This window comes from Narcine bancroftii, chromosome 4 (assembly GCF_036971445.1).
Source record: "Narcine bancroftii isolate sNarBan1 chromosome 4, sNarBan1.hap1, whole genome shotgun sequence".
Lineage (NCBI taxonomy): Eukaryota > Metazoa > Chordata > Chondrichthyes > Torpediniformes > Narcinidae > Narcine > Narcine bancroftii.
The window spans coordinates 122,886,216-122,904,741 of record NC_091472.1 but is presented as its reverse complement, the minus strand read 5'-3'; the positions used below and the strand labels follow the sequence as shown (position 1 = coordinate 122,904,741).

Below are 18,526 nucleotides of genomic sequence, written 5' to 3'. Positions count from 1 at the left end.
CACACACATTACATACTCGTGCGCTTAGAATTAGAAGGGGGTTAAGTTAGGTTAGGTTAAGTTAATAGTAATAAGTTAAAGTTTGATCCTGTTTTCATGATTAAAGATAATTAAAAGCAACTTTTGTTTAAGTAACCATTTATCTTGGTGAATTTCTATTGCTGATAGGTTTTGGGGTCCTCTGGGCTCATAACAGGTGAGCCTGTGTTGATAATCAGTGAGGAGGAGATGTTGCTTCCAATTCATACTGACTGTGGTTTTCCAAAGAGAAAATCAAGGATCAAGTTGCAGAGGGGGGGTACGGAGGGAATAATGTTGTTAAGCCTGAGCTGAGTGGAGAGCCAGTGATATTGCATCTGCTGTGGAGCGATTGTGACAATAGGTGAATTGCAGTGGGTACGTTAATTCTGGCCATGACCAGCCTCTCGAAGCATTTCATCACAGTATAAATTAGTGCGACTGGACATTAGTCGCTGGGGCAGCTCACCCTGCTCTTCTTGGGTACTGGGATGATTGATGCCCTTTTGAAGCAGGTGTTAACCTCTGACTGCAGCAATGAGAAATTGAAAATGTTCATGAATACTCTAGCTAGTTGGTTGGTGCAGAGTTTCAGTACCCTGCCAGGTATGCTGTCAGGGCCGGATGCCTTGCGAGTGTTCACCCTTCTGAATAATGTTCTGACATCATCCTCAGAGACAGATATCACAGGGTCCTCAGCCTGGAAGGCACTGTTTGGTTCTCTTTCTCAAAACAGGCATAGGTGTTCAGCTCATCGGTTTATTTTTTATTTCCTGATGTTTCCAAAAACCTGACACTCCAAGATCAAGTTTATTATAATTCGATTGTACTGGTACAACATGAGTAAACAGTATTCTTGGTTCTCGGTGCAAAAATATGCAAACACACAACCAGACAGACAAGGGATAGATATACAGTACATATATGGTACATCCTTCAGTATATGGCACCGATGGAGATTGGTAGATGCTGTAAAAGTGTATTTGCCATTTGCTTGAGATTGCGTGTTGGGTTGATTGGTAAACTAACTGCTAGGGATGCCAATTTTAAACTTTTGTATTTTTTACCCGATTTATTTTCTGCAATATTTTTGCTGGTTGCTAGAATTCCAGATAACAGAGATTTTACTGTATACATACATAAAAGAAAATAAATATCATTTAATAAATAGATGTGTCTCAGAGAGTTAATATCAGCAATCATACAGTTGTTCAGCAGTCTCACTACCTGTTTTGCAGCCTGGTGGTTCTGGCTCTGATACTTCTGTATCTCTTTCCCAATGGGAGTAGCCAAATAATTGAGAACCCTGCTGTTTGCAGGATGGTAGGGTTCTCAACAAATTTGTGTGCCCTCTTCAAACAACAATCCTGGTAGATCACGTCAGTGTGGAAGCAGGGGACCCTAGTAATCCACTCTGCCATTCTTATGGTCCTGTGGATTGACTTCCAATCCAATTCTCTACAGCAGCTGACCAGGATGTTCTCAATAGAACAACTGTAGAAGGTTGACAAGATAGTGTTGGTAGCCTTGCCTGCCTCAGTCTTTTCAGGAAGTGCAGTCACTGTTGTGTCTTCCTGACAAGCGAGGAGATGCTGTGTCCATGATAGGTCACTGCCAAACTGGGGCATATTCTTTAAATCAAAGGACTTTGAGCAAAGATCCAATTGTGCATAACATTATGAGAGGTTGATATGGATGTAACAGAAGGAACCAATTTCCATTGAAGTTAATTGGTAGGAGGACCAGAAGGTAGCTCTTCATTTATAGAGAGGCTGTGTTCTGGAACTCCCTGCCTGGGAGGGAACACTTGCTGAAAAGTTGAAAAACCAAACTTTGTCAGGGTCTGGGCCAAAAGCTGAGGAGTGGGCAAACCACAGAACAATTATAGCACAGACTACCTTGGCCCCTCTAGTCTGCGCCAAACCATTTTTTTCCTAGTCCACTGACCTGTACCTTGCCCATAGTCCTCCGTACCTCTCCCATCCATGTACCTGTCCCAATTCTTATTAAAAGGTTAAAATTGAGTCTGCATTCACCACCTCAGCTGGCAGCTCATTCCACAATCCCACCACTCTCTGTGTGAAGAAATTCCCCCTAAACCTTTCCCCCTTAAACCATGCCCTCTGGTTTGTATCTCACCTAACCTCAGTGGAAAAAGCCTATCTACATTTACTCTGTCTATCTCCCCTCAATTCTTCTATGCTCCAAGGAATAAAGTCCTAACCTGTTTAACCTTTCCCTGTAACTCAATTCCTGAAGTCCGGGCAACATCCTAGTAAATCTTCTCTGCACTCTTTCCATCTTATTGCTTTCTTTCCTGTAGTTAGACACACAATACTCCAAATGGGCCTCACCAATGTCTTGTACAACGTTACCATAATACCCCCAACTCCTATACTCAATACTTTGATTTATGAAGGCCAATATGCCAAAAGCTCTTTTTCAAACCCTATCTACCTGTGATGTCACTTTCAGTGAATTATGTAACCGTATTCCCAGATCCCTCTCTTCTACCCCACTCCTCAATGCCCTAACATTTACCTTATATGTCCTTTCTTGGTTTGTCTTTCCAAAATGCAACACCTCAACACCTACATTAAACTCCATCAGCCATTTTTAAGTCCATTTTACCAGTTGGTCCAAATCCCTCTGCAAGCTTTGAAAAAATTTCTTAGCTATCCACAACACAACCAATCTTAGTGTCATCTGCAAACTTACTGATCCAATTTAAGTTATCATCCATATCACTGATATAAATGACAAACAACAATAGTCCCAGTACCAATCAATGAGGCACATCACTAGTCACAGGCTTCCAACATGAGAAGCAATCTTTCACCACTACTCTCTTAATTTCTCCAGTCCAGCCATCCTTGAATCCAGTTCACTACTTTACCATGAATACCCAGTGACTGAACCTTCCTGACTAACCTCCCATGTGGGACCTCAACAAAGATGAGGATAACATTCACACCCTTTCCTTCGTCAACTTTCCTGGTAACCTCCTCGAAAAAAATTCTATAAGATTGGTTAAAAACAACCTACCATGCACAAACCCATGCTGTTAATCCCTAATCAGTCCCTAGCTATCCAAATAATTGCATATCTGATCTCTTAGAACACCTTTCATTAATTTTGGGAATCAGCATAGATACACAAGATCAAAAGGAGCTTCTTCTGTGACATACTTTAACTTTATGGTAGGTGCATGGCTGGGGCCAGTGAACACATGGAGAATGTTCGCACAAAGATAATCAGTTATTTTCATAAGCGATTATTTTGAAAACCATGAAGACATTATGCAATTCATAGAATAAATGGTGTAATGTGGTTAATTTTCCGCCACATTCACTTTCTAAGCTCATATGTAAAATCTGTGCTTTTGGGTGAAATATTGGTAAGTGGTTCAGGGTATCTGTATCCTACAAATGCAAGGAAATTATAACTGTGGGACACAAGAACATATTAAGGGGTGTAACAAACTTAGCTTTGGTGAGGTGGGGTGAATCAAGGAATTGAATAAAAATTAATCATACCTGATCTTGCTGTCCGATTCTAGAAAGAAAAAGGCAGTGTGACATAATTAAACCCTGTAAACACTATGCACAAATATTCAATATCAGACTCCAGAGACTGTCTATTCTCTGGTGTGCATAATCCTGTAACAAATGAAAAATAGTGAATAATATATTCTAAAATATACAATGCCTGAAAATATTACCTGTGCATTTCTGACAGAAACTTTCTCCTTGCCTTTATCTTTTTGAAAAGAATAAGGGGAGATGGGGCCGGTGGGGGGGGGGAAATGAAAGCTTTGCATAATTTAAAAATCAAGGGAGGAATGAGATTTTGGAGTTTTGATTCGGAGTGGAAGGCATTGTCAGATGTTTGAAGCAGTGGACTGGAAAACTATGAATGCGATGGCCCTTGTTCAAGAAAGAGGATTGGCAAAATGATGAAAACTATGAAAAATCTCTTGTACAGATACACTGACATTGGAAGAAGATCAAATGAGTTTCACGAGGCTAATTCCTAATATTGAAAAGCTCTCCCATCACAAACTATTAAATAAGTTTGGCTAGCATTTTATGGAGTTTAGAATGAGTGCTGATCTTATTGAAATATACTCAAGTCGTAAATGAATATAACAAGAATATAACAAGGGTGGAATGGGGGGGAAATCTCTCGGAAGAGGGGGCATGGTTGCAAGATTAGGGGTGACATTTAAAATAGGTGGAAAGGTGGAAAGGATGTGAGAGTTTCTTCTCAGAGTGGAGAATCTCTGGAAATACCTATCCCAGAGGATTTTGAATTCTAGATAATTGGAGGCATTTAAAGAGGTAGATAAACTTTTGAAAGACTGTGGCTGTGGGGAACTGGTAGAAAATAGGAAATAAAGCTGGGCCAAATCATCCATAATTATGGTATACTGAATGAAAGGATAAGTTTGAAGGACCAAGCAGTTTACACCTGCTCCTATTTTCTTGATAGTAAAAACAAGAGTAATTAACAATGCAAAAACAAATGTTCAGTGTGAGTTATAAGGAGCACACATTGAACTTGATCTTTATAAAACTGGGGAACAGCATGTGCAGGACAGTCATCGAGCCATAGGAGTTGAGGATGTTGGAGAGAAGGAGAGCCTCCTTCGGAAGCAAGTCTTTGTGTATATCTAAGGGCTATGTTAATTTAACATAAGTAAACCTTGACTTTACACTGTTGAATGTTGAGTGAAGATGGCAGAAGAAATAATTCCTCGAAATTGAAAAACCTTTCCCAAACTGCTTGTGTCATTAAAGCAAACCATGTTGAAGCACTCTCTTCTCAATAAGGCTAAATTATTGAACATCCCAGAACTGCAGCAGTCAGGAGAGGGCCTTTAATCATCAAATAAGCCAAAAGATAAAAACTTGTATCATTGAAGTGGAGTACACCATTAGAGCATTTTGGTTTGCCACACACTGAAGAAAGCACAGAGAAATGTTTGAGAAAAATGCTTCCTGTCACACAAACATTGTAGCAAGCAGACAACAAGGTGGAAAGACTTAACCCTTGCATTGCTATAAAATATTTTGGATATTTCAAAGAGGGAAACTTCTCAAGAGTAGCTTCAAATTTTCACCAAGTAAATCTATAGAAAATTACTCATCAATTTAGAGTATTTACAAATTGTCACTGTGTAAACAAAGATTTGGTGACTCACTTGACTGCAAACTCTTGGTTGATAAGCCAGTATTTTGGCTGTTAGTTCAGGTGGAAGTTGAGAGCTCACGATTCTGTGAAAGTTTAAACAGTGTATGTTAACATTCTGACCCTAGTAAGAAGTGGAATTCTTTCTCCCCCATCTAAAAGTCCTTGCTCCCCCCTCTGCCACCTCAACCAGGATCGGGCCCACAGGCAGAAGCAGGTGGTGATGCCAGACCAGCCTGCCTTGCTTTGCCAGCGTCACCCCTGCTCAGAGACCAACTTACCAATGTATTCATGGATATATTCAACATCTCTCCGGCAGGGCATGGTACCACCTGTTTCAAACAACGTGCCCAAGAGGCATATGGTAACATGCCTAAATGACACTCACACCAACTGTGATGAAACGTTTTGAAAAGGATGGTGTTGAAACATATCCATTCCTGTCTGAACAGTGACATGGAACCATTCCAATTCGCCTATCATAGCAACAGGTCTATGGCAGATGCCAACTCAGTGGCTCTACACAATGCCCTGGAAAACCTGGAGAGCAAAGATACATACATTAGGATGTTCTTTATCGACCACAGTTCGGGATTTAACACCATCATCCCCTCAAAACTGATCAGCAAACTCCAAGGCTTGGGGCTGAACACCCCACTGTGTAATTTGATCCTGTATTTCCTCACTTGCAGACCACAATCAGTGAAGATTGCTAAGAACATCTCCTTCACAATTTCCATCAGTATCAGAGCTCCACAGGGCTGTGTTATTTATCCCCTGCTCTACTCAGTATGAGAACACCATCTACAAATTCACTGATGATACCATGGTCGTGAGTTGTAAAAAAAAAAGAGATGATGAGTTAGCAGGAGATTGAAAACCTGGCTGATTTGTCCACCAACAACAACTTCACACTCAAGGAAGAAAAAAACAGAGGTGTACAATTCAGTGATTACTGGGGGATCAGTGATGTAGAGGATGAGCAAATTTATGTTCTTGAGAGTCACTATCTTGGAGGATCTTTCCTGAATCCAACACACTAATGGCATCATGAAAAAAAAACATGTCAGCACCTCCATTTCCTCATGAGTTTAGGAGGTTTGGTAAGACATCAGAAACCCTGGCAAATTTCTAGATGTGTGGTGGCAATTGTGCTGACCAGCTGCATCACAGTCTGTAAGGGGACACAAACATCCCTGAGCCAAAAACCCTGTGAAAGGTAGTGGACACAGCCCAGGACATCAGAGGTAAAACTGTCCCCACCAACGAGAAAATCTACAGGGTACGATGCAGTAGGAGAGAGCAGCAATCATAAAGGATCCACACCAGCCAGCACATACTCTGCTCTCGCTGCTACCATCAGGAACAGCTGCTACCCCTCCACCATCAGTGTCCTCAACAATGAACTCAATCAGGGACCCATTTAAGGACACTTGCACTTTATTCATTGCTTTCTTCTCTGTAATGCACAGTTGGTTTACATTTCTTTATTTGTTTACATGTGTATGTTATGTACAGTCTTTTGTTGTGCACTACCAATAAATGATAATTCTGCCTCGCCTGAAGAAAAAGGAATCTCAGGGTTGTATGTGATGTTATACGTGTACTCTGACAATAAATCTGGAATGGTCAATGATTCCTGCAACCTTCAAGAGCATGGCCGATGGAACCACATGATGGGAGAGGGGCATGGGTGTTCACTGAGCATGGCCTAACCTCCTTCTGCCCCCATTGCTGATAGGCCAAATGGTGTCCTCAAGAAGCTTGTTTAACCCCAGTACAGCAAGGAGTTTCCACAGCATGTGAAGTTTGAGCCAAAAGCAAGAAGTCAAGAAGGACATTTCACCCCAACATGGCCCTGGTGGCAATAAACTCCTCATCCTCCAGTTCCCCAACATCCAAAGTCTGCCCAACACAACTAGAGGAGGAGTTGCCAAAATGCAGCAGTTCCCATTAACCTAGAGCATGCTAAGCCAGAGCCCAAGTTGGAGACAGAAGCTCAGACCTTCCCCACCTCACACACTTAACGCACAAACAAAGCCAATTTACGTACATTAAAGTAATTAAAAGGTTTTACCTCAACAAATTCATGCATCCTTAAACAGAAGCCATTAATGGATGCTGGTGTGTTGCATATGTTTGAGTGTAGACTTACAGGTTTGTATACAGGATGCAACCAGCCAGGATCTCTGGGCAGCGCTGACAGCTCTGTAGAATAAGTGCAGCTTTCAACAGCAAGAGGGGATCCACCTGGTGGTGAGAGACAACAGAAAATTGCTCACCACCCTTTCACCCATCCAGATGGCAACAACGTAACTTCAGACCACCAGTCTGACAGTCCATATCCCTCCATGGATGTTTCCTGACCCACTGAGTTCCTCCAGTAGTTAGCTTTTTCACTCAGCATACAGATAATGCTGAGCAGAAAAGCATTACCAGCATGCAGTCAGGTCAGTAGCCAAACTACTTCCCCTGATTATTCAGTATACGCAGGTTATGCCATCAGTTCTACCTCTGGAAGGCATTGGGATGAAGTGTACTGGGACGCAATGACTTGAGAGCTGACAGCTGTAACAACTTACTCAGTACCACTTACCTAGAACTGTTCTTTACTCAAGTACTTTACTCTCTTACGATTGTGGCTTTACAGCTACTTCAGGAATGGTAACTGCATTCCCTATAGTGAAAGTCAATGGTAAGATACCTGAAAAAGCTGTGGACACAGCTCAGACCATCACACAAGCATGCCCCTTCCCTCTGTTAACTCTATCTACCCGGTGTCTTGGAAAACCAGCCAACTTATTTAAAGCCTTATCCCATCCCAGCCATACTCTCCTCTGCGTCCCCTGGTGGGAAGAGGATTCACAAGTGTGAGTTCATGCGCCACTAGATTCAAGAACAGTTTCTTTCTCTCTGTTACAAAATCCTGCACAAAATTCACACAAGTTAAATAACATTGGCTTTGCTCTGTACTACAGAGAGAACTGGTCTCTCTCTGTATTTCTGCACTGATTACTGTGTTTTTACTGCTATACTATGTATAACTGAACTGCTCACAAAATATGAGACAATCAAGTTGAACTTGCATTTTAGTGACCAAATTGATTTTTTATTATTTATTTCTGCTTTAACTATTCATAAGTACTGTTTCAAAATAAATCCTCAAATGTAAGTTGCAAAAGTTGAATATCTCCCTGCATTACATCAGTTCTGTCCAGGTTCCACAAGGAGTTGAAAGTCCGATGTAGACCACAGCTGTTTTGCTGGATATGTTCCATGTACAGATCCCACTGACGGGCCAGCTCTGCTTGTTCCTGCACCTGAAATGGAAAACCAAGAAATGTCAATAATTTGGAAAAACACAAGCTGCATTCAGACAGATTCTGAAAAACAAGGTGTTGGTCTTACTGAACCTGGCGCAAACCAATGGGATAGCAACTCTCACTTAAAGACCCGATATATTAGTTGGCACAAGGGCATGGCTAAAATCTGATGCAAGCTGACAATTTTATGCCTGAAATGGAAAACTGCATACTGGTACAAGAGATGTACTTTTGATCTCAGGATCTCAGTCTCCACATGGAATGGTCATCTCAAAGCTGAAAGCTTTCCCTGTTGATTTTATATGTTAGTGGTAACAAAATTGCCCTGACCTATGGCCGCACAGCTTCCTATTTACTTATAACCTTTCTGCCCAAAATTAAGTGCATTACCCAAAGAAATTCAGACATTGTATTTCTTACAACTGAATTGCACAATTTTGCATTGAAGCAATGTATGACCAGCGGACTAACTTGTTTAAGCCATCAAATGAGCTCATCTTTGATTTTAAATTTTCAGAGAACTCAACTGATGATTATAAACAAGAAGCGTGTTTTGTTGACAGCGTGATGAAGTGGGGGAAAAACCCACACACAGATGCTGGAAAAACTCAGCAGGCCAAACAGTGCCTTTATGTAGCAAGGGTGAAGATACATCACCAACATTTCAGGCTTGACATCTCTCATGTTCCTCCACACGTTGATGAAGGGCTCAAGCCCGAAATGTTGGTGATGTATCTTCACTTTTGTTACATAAAGGCACTGTTTGATCTGCTGAGTTTCTCCAGCATTTGTGTGACATAAACAAGGAAATCTGCAGATTCAGGGTTGAATGCAGTCCACAAAAGTGCTGGAAAAACTTATCTGATAGTTAAGGATCCTCAATGGTTTGAGCTTGCTTTGATTCCAACCAGTGCCCATGGGCTGCAAATAACACCATGAGACACAAGATTCTGAAGTGCTGGAATCTGGAGCAAAAAGCAAGTTGCTGGAGGAACTCAGAGGGTCAGAGAACATCTGTGGAGCTAAACAGGGAGTTGATATTTTGAATCAACATCCTCATCAAGCCTGGGATGAAGAAAACTTTGAATCAAAATGACAGCTCTTCATTAACCTCTACAGTTTCTGCTGGACTCGCTGAATTTCTCAAGCAACTTATTTATGTTCAGTTAAAACTATGGCTGATTTCCTTTGATGAGTAACATGTTGAACTTTGAGCAAATTGATTAGACATGGATGGGAAGTTATACACATGTACAAATCTGAAACATTTCTGTGAAAGTAATCTCGGGTTTCCTTCACTAGTTGTATCTGTAACAATGCTTTGACTGGGAGCACAAAAAAATTGTGAGAATGCTGCTGGGACTGGGGACTTGAATTATAAGAGGAGGCTGATAGGTTGTGATTTTTCTCCATGGAGAGGACATTGGGCTGGACATTAGGAGATTGAGGGGAGACCTAACGGAGGTTTAGAAAATTATGAGGGGAAGAGATCATTTTAATAGTCATTGCCTGTTGGCCAGAGTAGGCAAATCTAAAACCAGAAGGTGAGAAGGGAAAGATTTATTAGCGTCCTAAAGTGGCACCTTCTCACAGTGGTGGGCATATAGATTACTTTGCCAGAGGAAGTGTAGAAGCAGGGACAACTGTTATGTTCAAGAAACATTTACTCATGAACAGGTTACATGAACAGGAAGGGTATTATGGGATTATGAACTGAACACAGGCAAACGTGACTAGCATGGTCAGGATGGGGAGGATGTGCCGAAGGGCATGTTTCCATGCTGTAAACCATTACAATTCTATTTGATAGGACTAACAAAGGTGATACCAAGTCATCTCAGGTACTGAACACTTACCCCTTTTAAGGGGCACGGTATTAAGAAAATAACAAGTGATTCAACAGTGTTACAAAAACCATTCTTTGTAAAGATCATGTGTGGACATAAAATTGCCTGACTGTTCATGCAAATAACTTACACACTCAGCCCAGCCCAGAAAAATACAATCAAAAGAGCAAGATCCTGACCTTGATTAGAGAATTGCATGCAATAGAGAAAAGCAAACTCTTCTTTATTTGTTTATAGGTTTAGGGTATAACCGGTTCTTAGTTTCCATTCTTATGCAACCTCTGATTTGAATGGCTTCCCAGGTCATTTCAGAAGGTAGGCAATTCCTAAATTGAAGGGCTTGAACTCATATTTTTGAATACCACTGCAACAAGTTTATCATTGCAAAGTGAATGAGATTTTGTATAAACTTTCACACCTGGATAGATATGCAAAGCATTACCTGGTATATATACTTATTGGATCCATTGTAAAATGTAAAGATGCCTATAAGTTGATCCAGAAAGTGCTTACAGCTCACATCAGGGGTATCTATGGCACATCCAAGAGCCTTTAATAGACCACAAAAAATATTTATATATATTTAAAAGTAATTAAAATCAACAGAGGGTGGAAATTCTCAAGAGCCAATCATGTCTTGGTTGCAAAGGTATATCATACATACCCAAAGGTATTCCCCATTCACTTGGATAGCAAACTTTAGCTTTCGCAAGCGGATTAGGCAGGGTGGAGTTCCTGAAATCTCAGTAATGCAGCAAACTACGCCAGCGACCTGCCCGCAGAGCAGTTCCTGTTGGTCAATGCTGGTCTGCTCCAGAGACAAGAAAAAAAGACGTATTTACTTAGCAACCTTAGGATGCCACATAGCTCATGAAATATCCTGCTGTGAATTTTTGCAAAGTGTCCACACTGTAATAATGAATAGATACTTAAGAGTTCCTAAAAGACTGAGAAAAAAACAATTATTCACCACCATTCAAGGAAGAGATTTTTTTTTTGCATTTACACTCCACAGAGCAGACTGGGCCACTGTTAAATGTCTAATGCAAAATAAATAATAAAGCTTTTAAGAGATGAACTGAGTAAAGTTTCCACAAGTAGAATGAACATTTAAAATGGTTATTCATTTATTAAGTACAAGTAAGGTATCACCTGACTGCCTTTATAATGTAGATGCATAAAACAAGACAGTTCTGGTTACTGAGAGTTCTAATGCATATAAACAGGACCTCAGTCCATTGCATCTGGGTTGACCTTCTCTATGTTATTCCTACTTCCCTACATTAATTCCATATCCCTCTATAACTTATTCATTCAAGTATCTGTCAAGATGTCTCTTAAATATTCTTTCTGTTGCTGTCTCCACCAGCTCCTCTAGCAGCTCATTCCAGATATCAACTGTTTGTGTGAAAAATTTCTCCCTCAGGCACTCTTTAAACATCCACCCTTTCACCTTATGCCTTCTCGTTTTAGACATCCCTCCCATGGAAACAGACTTTTGCTCTACTCTATCAAAGTACCTCATAGATTTATATACCTCTGTCATTCATCTCTCATTATCTGTGACTGGAAAAACAGACCTAGCCTTTTACCCAAGCCCTCCATTCCAGGCAACATCCTTGTGAATCTTTTCCTCGCCTTCACATCTTTTCTGAAGCATGGCAACCACGACTACTGCAAGAGCAACCTTCCAGAACGAGGGGTCATAGATTAAGGATAAGGGAGAAGTCATTTAGGACTGAATGTAGTAAAACTTTTTACTCAAGGGATCTAAACACACGGAACTCCCTACCACAAGAAGTTGCTGAGGCCAATTCATTAGATATATTCAAAAGGATATCGCCCTATTGGCTGAAGGGATCAAGGGGTATGGAGAGAAAGCAGTAATAGGGGACTGAAATCATTTGATCAGACTTGATCACATTAAAAGGTGAAGCAGGTTCAAAGGTCTGAATGGCTATGTGCTATTTTCAGTTTCTGACCAATGGTTTGTGTAACTGTAACAACACATTCTAACTCTCGTACCCAGTGATAGCAATGAAGGCAAGAATTTCATTCTTTTTATTTGTTACATTAGCTCCCTGTGTTGCCACTTTCAGGGAACTGTGTACAAGTCTTTGTTCAAAGACTCTCCAAGCCCTGGCATTCACTTTTTAACTTCCCAAAATACATCACTCACACTTTCCAAGTTAACTCCGTTTGCCATTCCTTGGTCCACTTTCCCAGATGATCTAAATTCTGTTGTACACTGAGACAACCTTCTTCATGATCTACCATACCACCAATTTGTTTTCTGGTAATGTAATAACCATGCCACCTACATTCTCACTCAAATCATTAAAATACATGACACCCAACCCACCTTGCAGCAGACCACTGATCGCAAGCCTTCACTCTGAAAAACATCCCTACACTACCACTCTCTGGCTCCTACCACCTTGTCAATTTTGTATCTAATGGACTAGCTCATCCTGGATTCCATGCTCTAACATTCTGGGACCTTGTCAAAGCAAATAAGGATGGATTAGCCTGACAAGATATTCCTTCGGACCTTGAGGGAGGCTAATATATAAATTACAGGGTCTCTGGCAGAAATATTCAAAATGTTCTTAGCCACAGGTGAAGTGGCGGAAGATTGGAGGGTAGCTCATGTTGTTCCGTTGTTTAAAAAAGACTCCAAAAGTAACCCTGGAAATTATAGGCCAGTGACCCCAACATCAGTAGTAGGTAAATTATTGGAAGGTGTTCTAAGAGATTGAATATACAAGCGTTTGGATACCCAAGGATTGATTAGGGACAATCAACCTGGATTTGTGCATGGTAGGTCATTTTTGAACCAATCTGATTGTTTTTTGAGGAAAGTTGATGGAAAAAAAAACCTGTGAATTCTATCTACATGGACTTTAGTGAGACCTTTAATTAGGTCCCACATGGGAGGTTAATCAGAAAGATTCAGACGCTCGGTATTCATGGTGAAATAATAAACTGGATTCAACACTGGCTATATGAGAAAGCCAGATACAGGTGGTGGATGATTGCTTCTCAGACTGGAGGCCTGTGAATAGTGGTGTGTTTCATGGATCAGTGCTGGGACCATCGTTGTTTGTCATCTGTATCAATGATCTGGATGATAATGTGGGTAAATTGGATCAGCTCGTTTGCAGATGTCACAAAGATTGGAGGCAAAGACAGTGAGGAAGGTTTTCAAAGCTTGAAGAGGAATCTGGACCAGCTGGAAAAATGGGCTAAAAAAAAAAAAAAATAGCAGATGGAATTTACTGCAGACAAGTGTGAGATGTTGCATTTTGGAAGAACAAATCAAGAAAGGACATACACAGTAAATGGTAGGGAACTAAAGAGTGTGGTAGAACAGAGTGATCTGAGAATACAGATACATCGTTCCCTGAAGGTGGAGTCACAGGTAGCTGTTACTGTCTGTATAAATGCAGGAAAATGTTTGTGACTGGTTCTGGCTGCACATCCTTCTCTCAAGTTCTTGCTGCCCTGTCAATACATTATAGTAGAATTGTGCTGCTGAGGAAGTCAGTGGGTCATTGATGGAAGCAAAGGAATTGACTATTCTTTAGGTGGAGACTCTTCATCAGGACTGAGAGTGGGAAAGGGAGAGAGCCAGCACAAAGAGATGAAGGGAAAGCAGTGGAGCAGGAGCTGGTAAATAAAAGATGCAGATGGGTTGATGAGCGGATAGAGGCAGGTGGGGGAGAGAGGGATGGAGACAGGAACAGAGGCTGGAGAATGATGAATGGAGACATCAAACTGCTGTAGATTATGGAAACTGTTCACAAAGGAAGTGATGAGCAGAATCAGATGTGGGAGCGATGATGGGCAGATGGGAACTGGGAATGGGAAAGGTGAACCAAGAGAAAGGAAAACCTGATGGATAGGTCTGTGATAGATGACAGATGGGAGTTGGAGGGGGGAGGTGGGGTGGGTGATGTCTTGATAACACAGCCAGGGAGAGAGGTGGAAAATACGAATGGAGGGAGAGAGAACAGGTGGGCTGGTGGGAGATGGAAAGGAACACTGGGGGAGAGGGTTACCTGAAATTGGAAAATTCAATTTTCATACCACTAGTGTATTGGCTGCTCAAATAGAATGAGGTGTTAGCAGACAAATATGATTTGAGCAAGGCATAATTTTTTAGGTATTTGCAAATTAGGGACTTTCTGCGCATTTTACTTCCAAATTATCCTTCTGCTTACTCATCTAATATGATAGACACCCTTTTTCAGGTGTATCCACTTCAAAATCGGTTAATAGCTACAATATATAATCGGTTACTTAACTTGCACCTGATATTCAATGATAAAATTAAAGGTACTTAAGGTAATATCAATGGGATCATATTTTTCAACGTAAATATTTCATCAATTTGTGCCCGTCATTCCTTGATTCAGTTCAAGGTGGTACATCAGGCACGTATGTCTAAAGATAAGTTGGTCTGTATTTTTCCCAATGTAAACCCTTCTTGAGATAGGTACAAAGTTGAGGTAGCCACTTTAACATTCGTGTTCTGCTCATGTTCAAAGCTAGATAATTTCTGGAAAGGTGTCTTTGAAACACGAACAAAAGTTCCAGAATTGCAACCAAATTTAGATAGTTATTTTTGGAATCATACCAGTGGAGCTTAGGCCTCCACTATCCCTGTTTCCACACAGCAAATAATTGCCCTTTTCAACATTATTGGCTAGAAAAGCCTTATTACTTAAATGGAAGAATCCTAACCCACCTACTCTACTTCAATGGCTCTCTGCTGTCATGTCATGTTAAAGTTTGGAGAAAATTAGGAGTCGGATATTTGATTCAGCTTTTAAATTCAAAGAACTCGGCAACCATTTATTCAATATTTTCATATAATTTAAGAATCATTTTTATACTGGAATCTCTCTTAGCTCCTTATGGTAAGTTTGGTTTTAACCAGGATACCCTTTGTTTTTATACTTTACTCTCAAAACGGACTGCCCAGACCCTCTTCCTTTTTTCAGATTAGTTAGAGGAGATTTTGCATTAAAAATTAATTTTTTTCTCTTTTTTTTTCTTTTGGTTTTATGAAAGGAGAAGAAATCTATGGCTAATATATATTTGTTAAATGCTAATATGTTCTCTTTCTTACACACTTGTAAAAACATGTTTGTAATTCTCCTCTTGTATATATGTTCAATATAATTCAATAAACAGATTGAAAAAGAAAGAGAAAATGAGGTGCTATTCTGGTTTGTATTTGGTTTTATTGTGACAATGGAGAGGATCGAGCATAGATATGTCAGTGTTAGAATGGGAATGGGAAATGAAATGTCTGGACAGTGACAATCAATGTAACATCAACAAGTGCTTGTAAAAAATCCAGAGATCTTTCTTCTAAGTAATACAAGAAGAACTTGGCCTCGATTTGGATGAAGCACAAAAAAGATTTATTATGATAGCCTTAGCTGTAGCAAAAAAATGTATTATGTCAACCTGGAAATCAGAAGATAGCCTGAGAATACAGCAAAGGTACATAAAAATGAATAAATGTATTCCATTGGAAAAAATAACATATAGTTTAAGAAATAACATCACAGTATTCGAACAAATTTGGGAACCGTACATGAAACACAACAGAGAGGGCCTACCGCGGACCTCCACCCCCTAAAATGACAGAATGAGAAAAAGATGAAATGAACTGACCCGGTGTGTAAAAGTAGATGACACAACTTTTTTGTTTATTTTTATTGTGTAATGACATTGTTTAATGGGTTTAATGTATCGTATATGTTGAACGTTTAGTGGGTGGGGAGGGAGGTGGGAAGGGAGGGGGGAAAAAGGGGAGAAAATGACACTGTATATTCAAGAGGGAAATGTTTATGTGTATTTTGGTCAATATGGTTCATAGTGTGAAAAACAAAAAAATTAAAAAAAAACAAGTGCATGTGATACTTTCTTCTAAGACATAACAGAAATCTCAAATGTACAACAAACCAAATCACCACCTGAGCAACAAGTGAAGTTTGATATCCATAATTAAATAAGAATCAGTTTCTCGACACTTCTTCCCCATACCTTTTTCAAAACTAATGAAACTATCTCACCTGTGAAGGAAAAAAATAATAGATCCCAGCACGAGTTGGATCGCCCTCCTCTTTCACTTTCGAAGAATCATAAAGGAAAAAATAATCACACCTGGAGAAAGTGGGAAAACAAAAGGAGAAAGATTAGATACAAATGTACAGATGTTGATAATAACTGCACTGCTCTAATAACTGTACATTTTTACATTTAAGAAACTGCTCCAAATCAAATTTGGAAATGATGCTTTAGACTAGATTTTTTTTCCATGCCTCATGTGTTCTTACCTGTGTGGCTGCACCAACTAAGAATTTTAATGCATCTGCACGTTATACTTAGGTATATGGCAATAAATCTCATATCATATCACATTATGTCCATATTCAACACAAGGAAAGATATTGGTGATTGGGAATTAAACACTGCTTTTCAACCACTCAATGTCTTTGTCAAATATCCCAAGATCAAGACAGCTGAAGTCATGTTTCAGTCTCTATTCAATAAAACAAAGTATTCTCAGGATCACCTACCTTGTTGGAAGAAAACAGTTTATGCAATAAGTTGGATCACAATGAGTTTGGGGACTCTGGAGAAATGGATTAAAAATGGTTGAACGCACTTTATGCAGGATACTCGCTGTTAACAGGTACTTTGGCCATCAATGTGGACTGGATCAGAGGCCAGGTCATATATCTTTAAGATGTGCTACAACATCTACATCATCAACTTGGATTCACTCCTATAATGAATTGCTTTCAGTCTTTGTAGTTGGTTGCAGTAGTTTTATTCAGAATTGATCTCATTATTCTAGTGCAAAGAATAAGGAATACAGAGAGAAAAACTACTGCATGTCCAAATATAGAGAGAAAATGCAAAATAAATTAAACTGCTATTATAAATTAGTTATCTTTCAAATGCAACTCTTCTCTCCCCTCCTGAATGCAGTCCCAGATTTCTGGGCCTGATTCCAACTCATTCCACAGAATCAAATTCCTTTCTAATTTCACATCCCTTTTCCATATTCACTCCTTAATTCTTCACCATTAGCTGGAATCAGTTTCAATTAAACAATTCATCCAACCTTTTCAGTATCAAAAGGTAAATACAAAATATATAAAACAATAAAACCATGAAAAGTGCCTGAGGAAATGATTTTCATCATAATCAGGAAAGATTTTACTCTATTTGTAGACTATTTGCTCCATGTGCCAAAAGGAATGAATTTTGACAACCCAGTAACTAATTCCTGGACAAGCTTCAAGGTTTCATCTCAATTAAGTTAAAACATGAGTTGAACAATTTGGAATATAGTTAAAAACAATACTTTACACAGCAAAGGTAAAGATACATAACCAATATTCTTGTTTGAGCCCCTTGTGAGCAAAACGTAGGCAGGCGCCTGAATAAAATGGTGGGGGAGAGAGGAAGGAGCACAGATCTACAAGCAAGAGGAAATTGGAGAGGGAAGGGGGTGGAAAGCTGAACGAAAGGTGACAGAGGGACAGGGAAGAGAGGGAGAACAGGAAGTGGTCGAGCATAAAAACAGAGAAATTGATGTTAATGCCATCTGGTTAGTGAGTGCCCAAACAGAATATTAGGTGTCGCTCCTCCAATTTATGTGTAGCCTTGGTTTGACAGTGAACAAGGACATAGACAGACAAGTTGGTGCTGAAGTAGGACATATAATTCAAATGGTTGGCCACTGGGAGATCCCTGCCATTGATGTGGACAGGGTGAAAGTGCTTAGCGAAGCCATCTCCCAGTCTGTATCCTGTCTCTCCAATGTAGAAAAGCCAACAACAGGATGCAGTAGATGACTTATACAGGTACACACAAAATGAAGCTTCACTTGGAAAGACTGTTAGGAACCCCAAATAGTGGTGAGGGAGTAAGTGTGGGTATAAGTGTGGCACTTCCTGCAGTCATGGGGAAGGTGCCAAGGGGGAAAGTAGTAGAAAGGTATGAATGGACCCTACAAAAATGTGGAGCAGTCCCTACAAAAAAATGGAGGGGAAGGGATGTCTGGTGTTGAGATCATGTTTTAGGTGACGGAAATTATGGAGGATAACATGTTGGATGCAG

The 18,526-nt window shown here is 40.1% G+C and overlaps 1 protein-coding gene across 4 annotated transcripts in view; it reads right to left on the bottom strand.

The window, feature by feature from the left end:
* The window catches only part of hps4 (HPS4 biogenesis of lysosomal organelles complex 3 subunit 2), a 59,679-nt gene that overhangs the window by 22,335 nt on the left and 18,818 nt on the right, over positions 1-18,526 (bottom strand). For all 4 annotated transcript variants that reach the window (XM_069932672.1, XM_069932671.1, XM_069932674.1 and 1 more), the window contains 7 exons: positions 16,468-16,558; positions 11,043-11,186; positions 10,821-10,928; positions 8,412-8,528; positions 7,364-7,458; positions 5,222-5,294; positions 3,555-3,573 (listed from right to left, as the gene is read on the bottom strand). In XM_069932672.1, the coding sequence (XP_069788773.1) occupies positions 3,555-3,573; positions 5,222-5,294; positions 7,364-7,458; positions 8,412-8,528; positions 10,821-10,928; positions 11,043-11,186; positions 16,468-16,558 (647 nt within the window). The remainder of the gene's footprint in view (positions 1-3,554; positions 3,574-5,221; positions 5,295-7,363; positions 7,459-8,411; positions 8,529-10,820; positions 10,929-11,042; positions 11,187-16,467; positions 16,559-18,526) is intronic.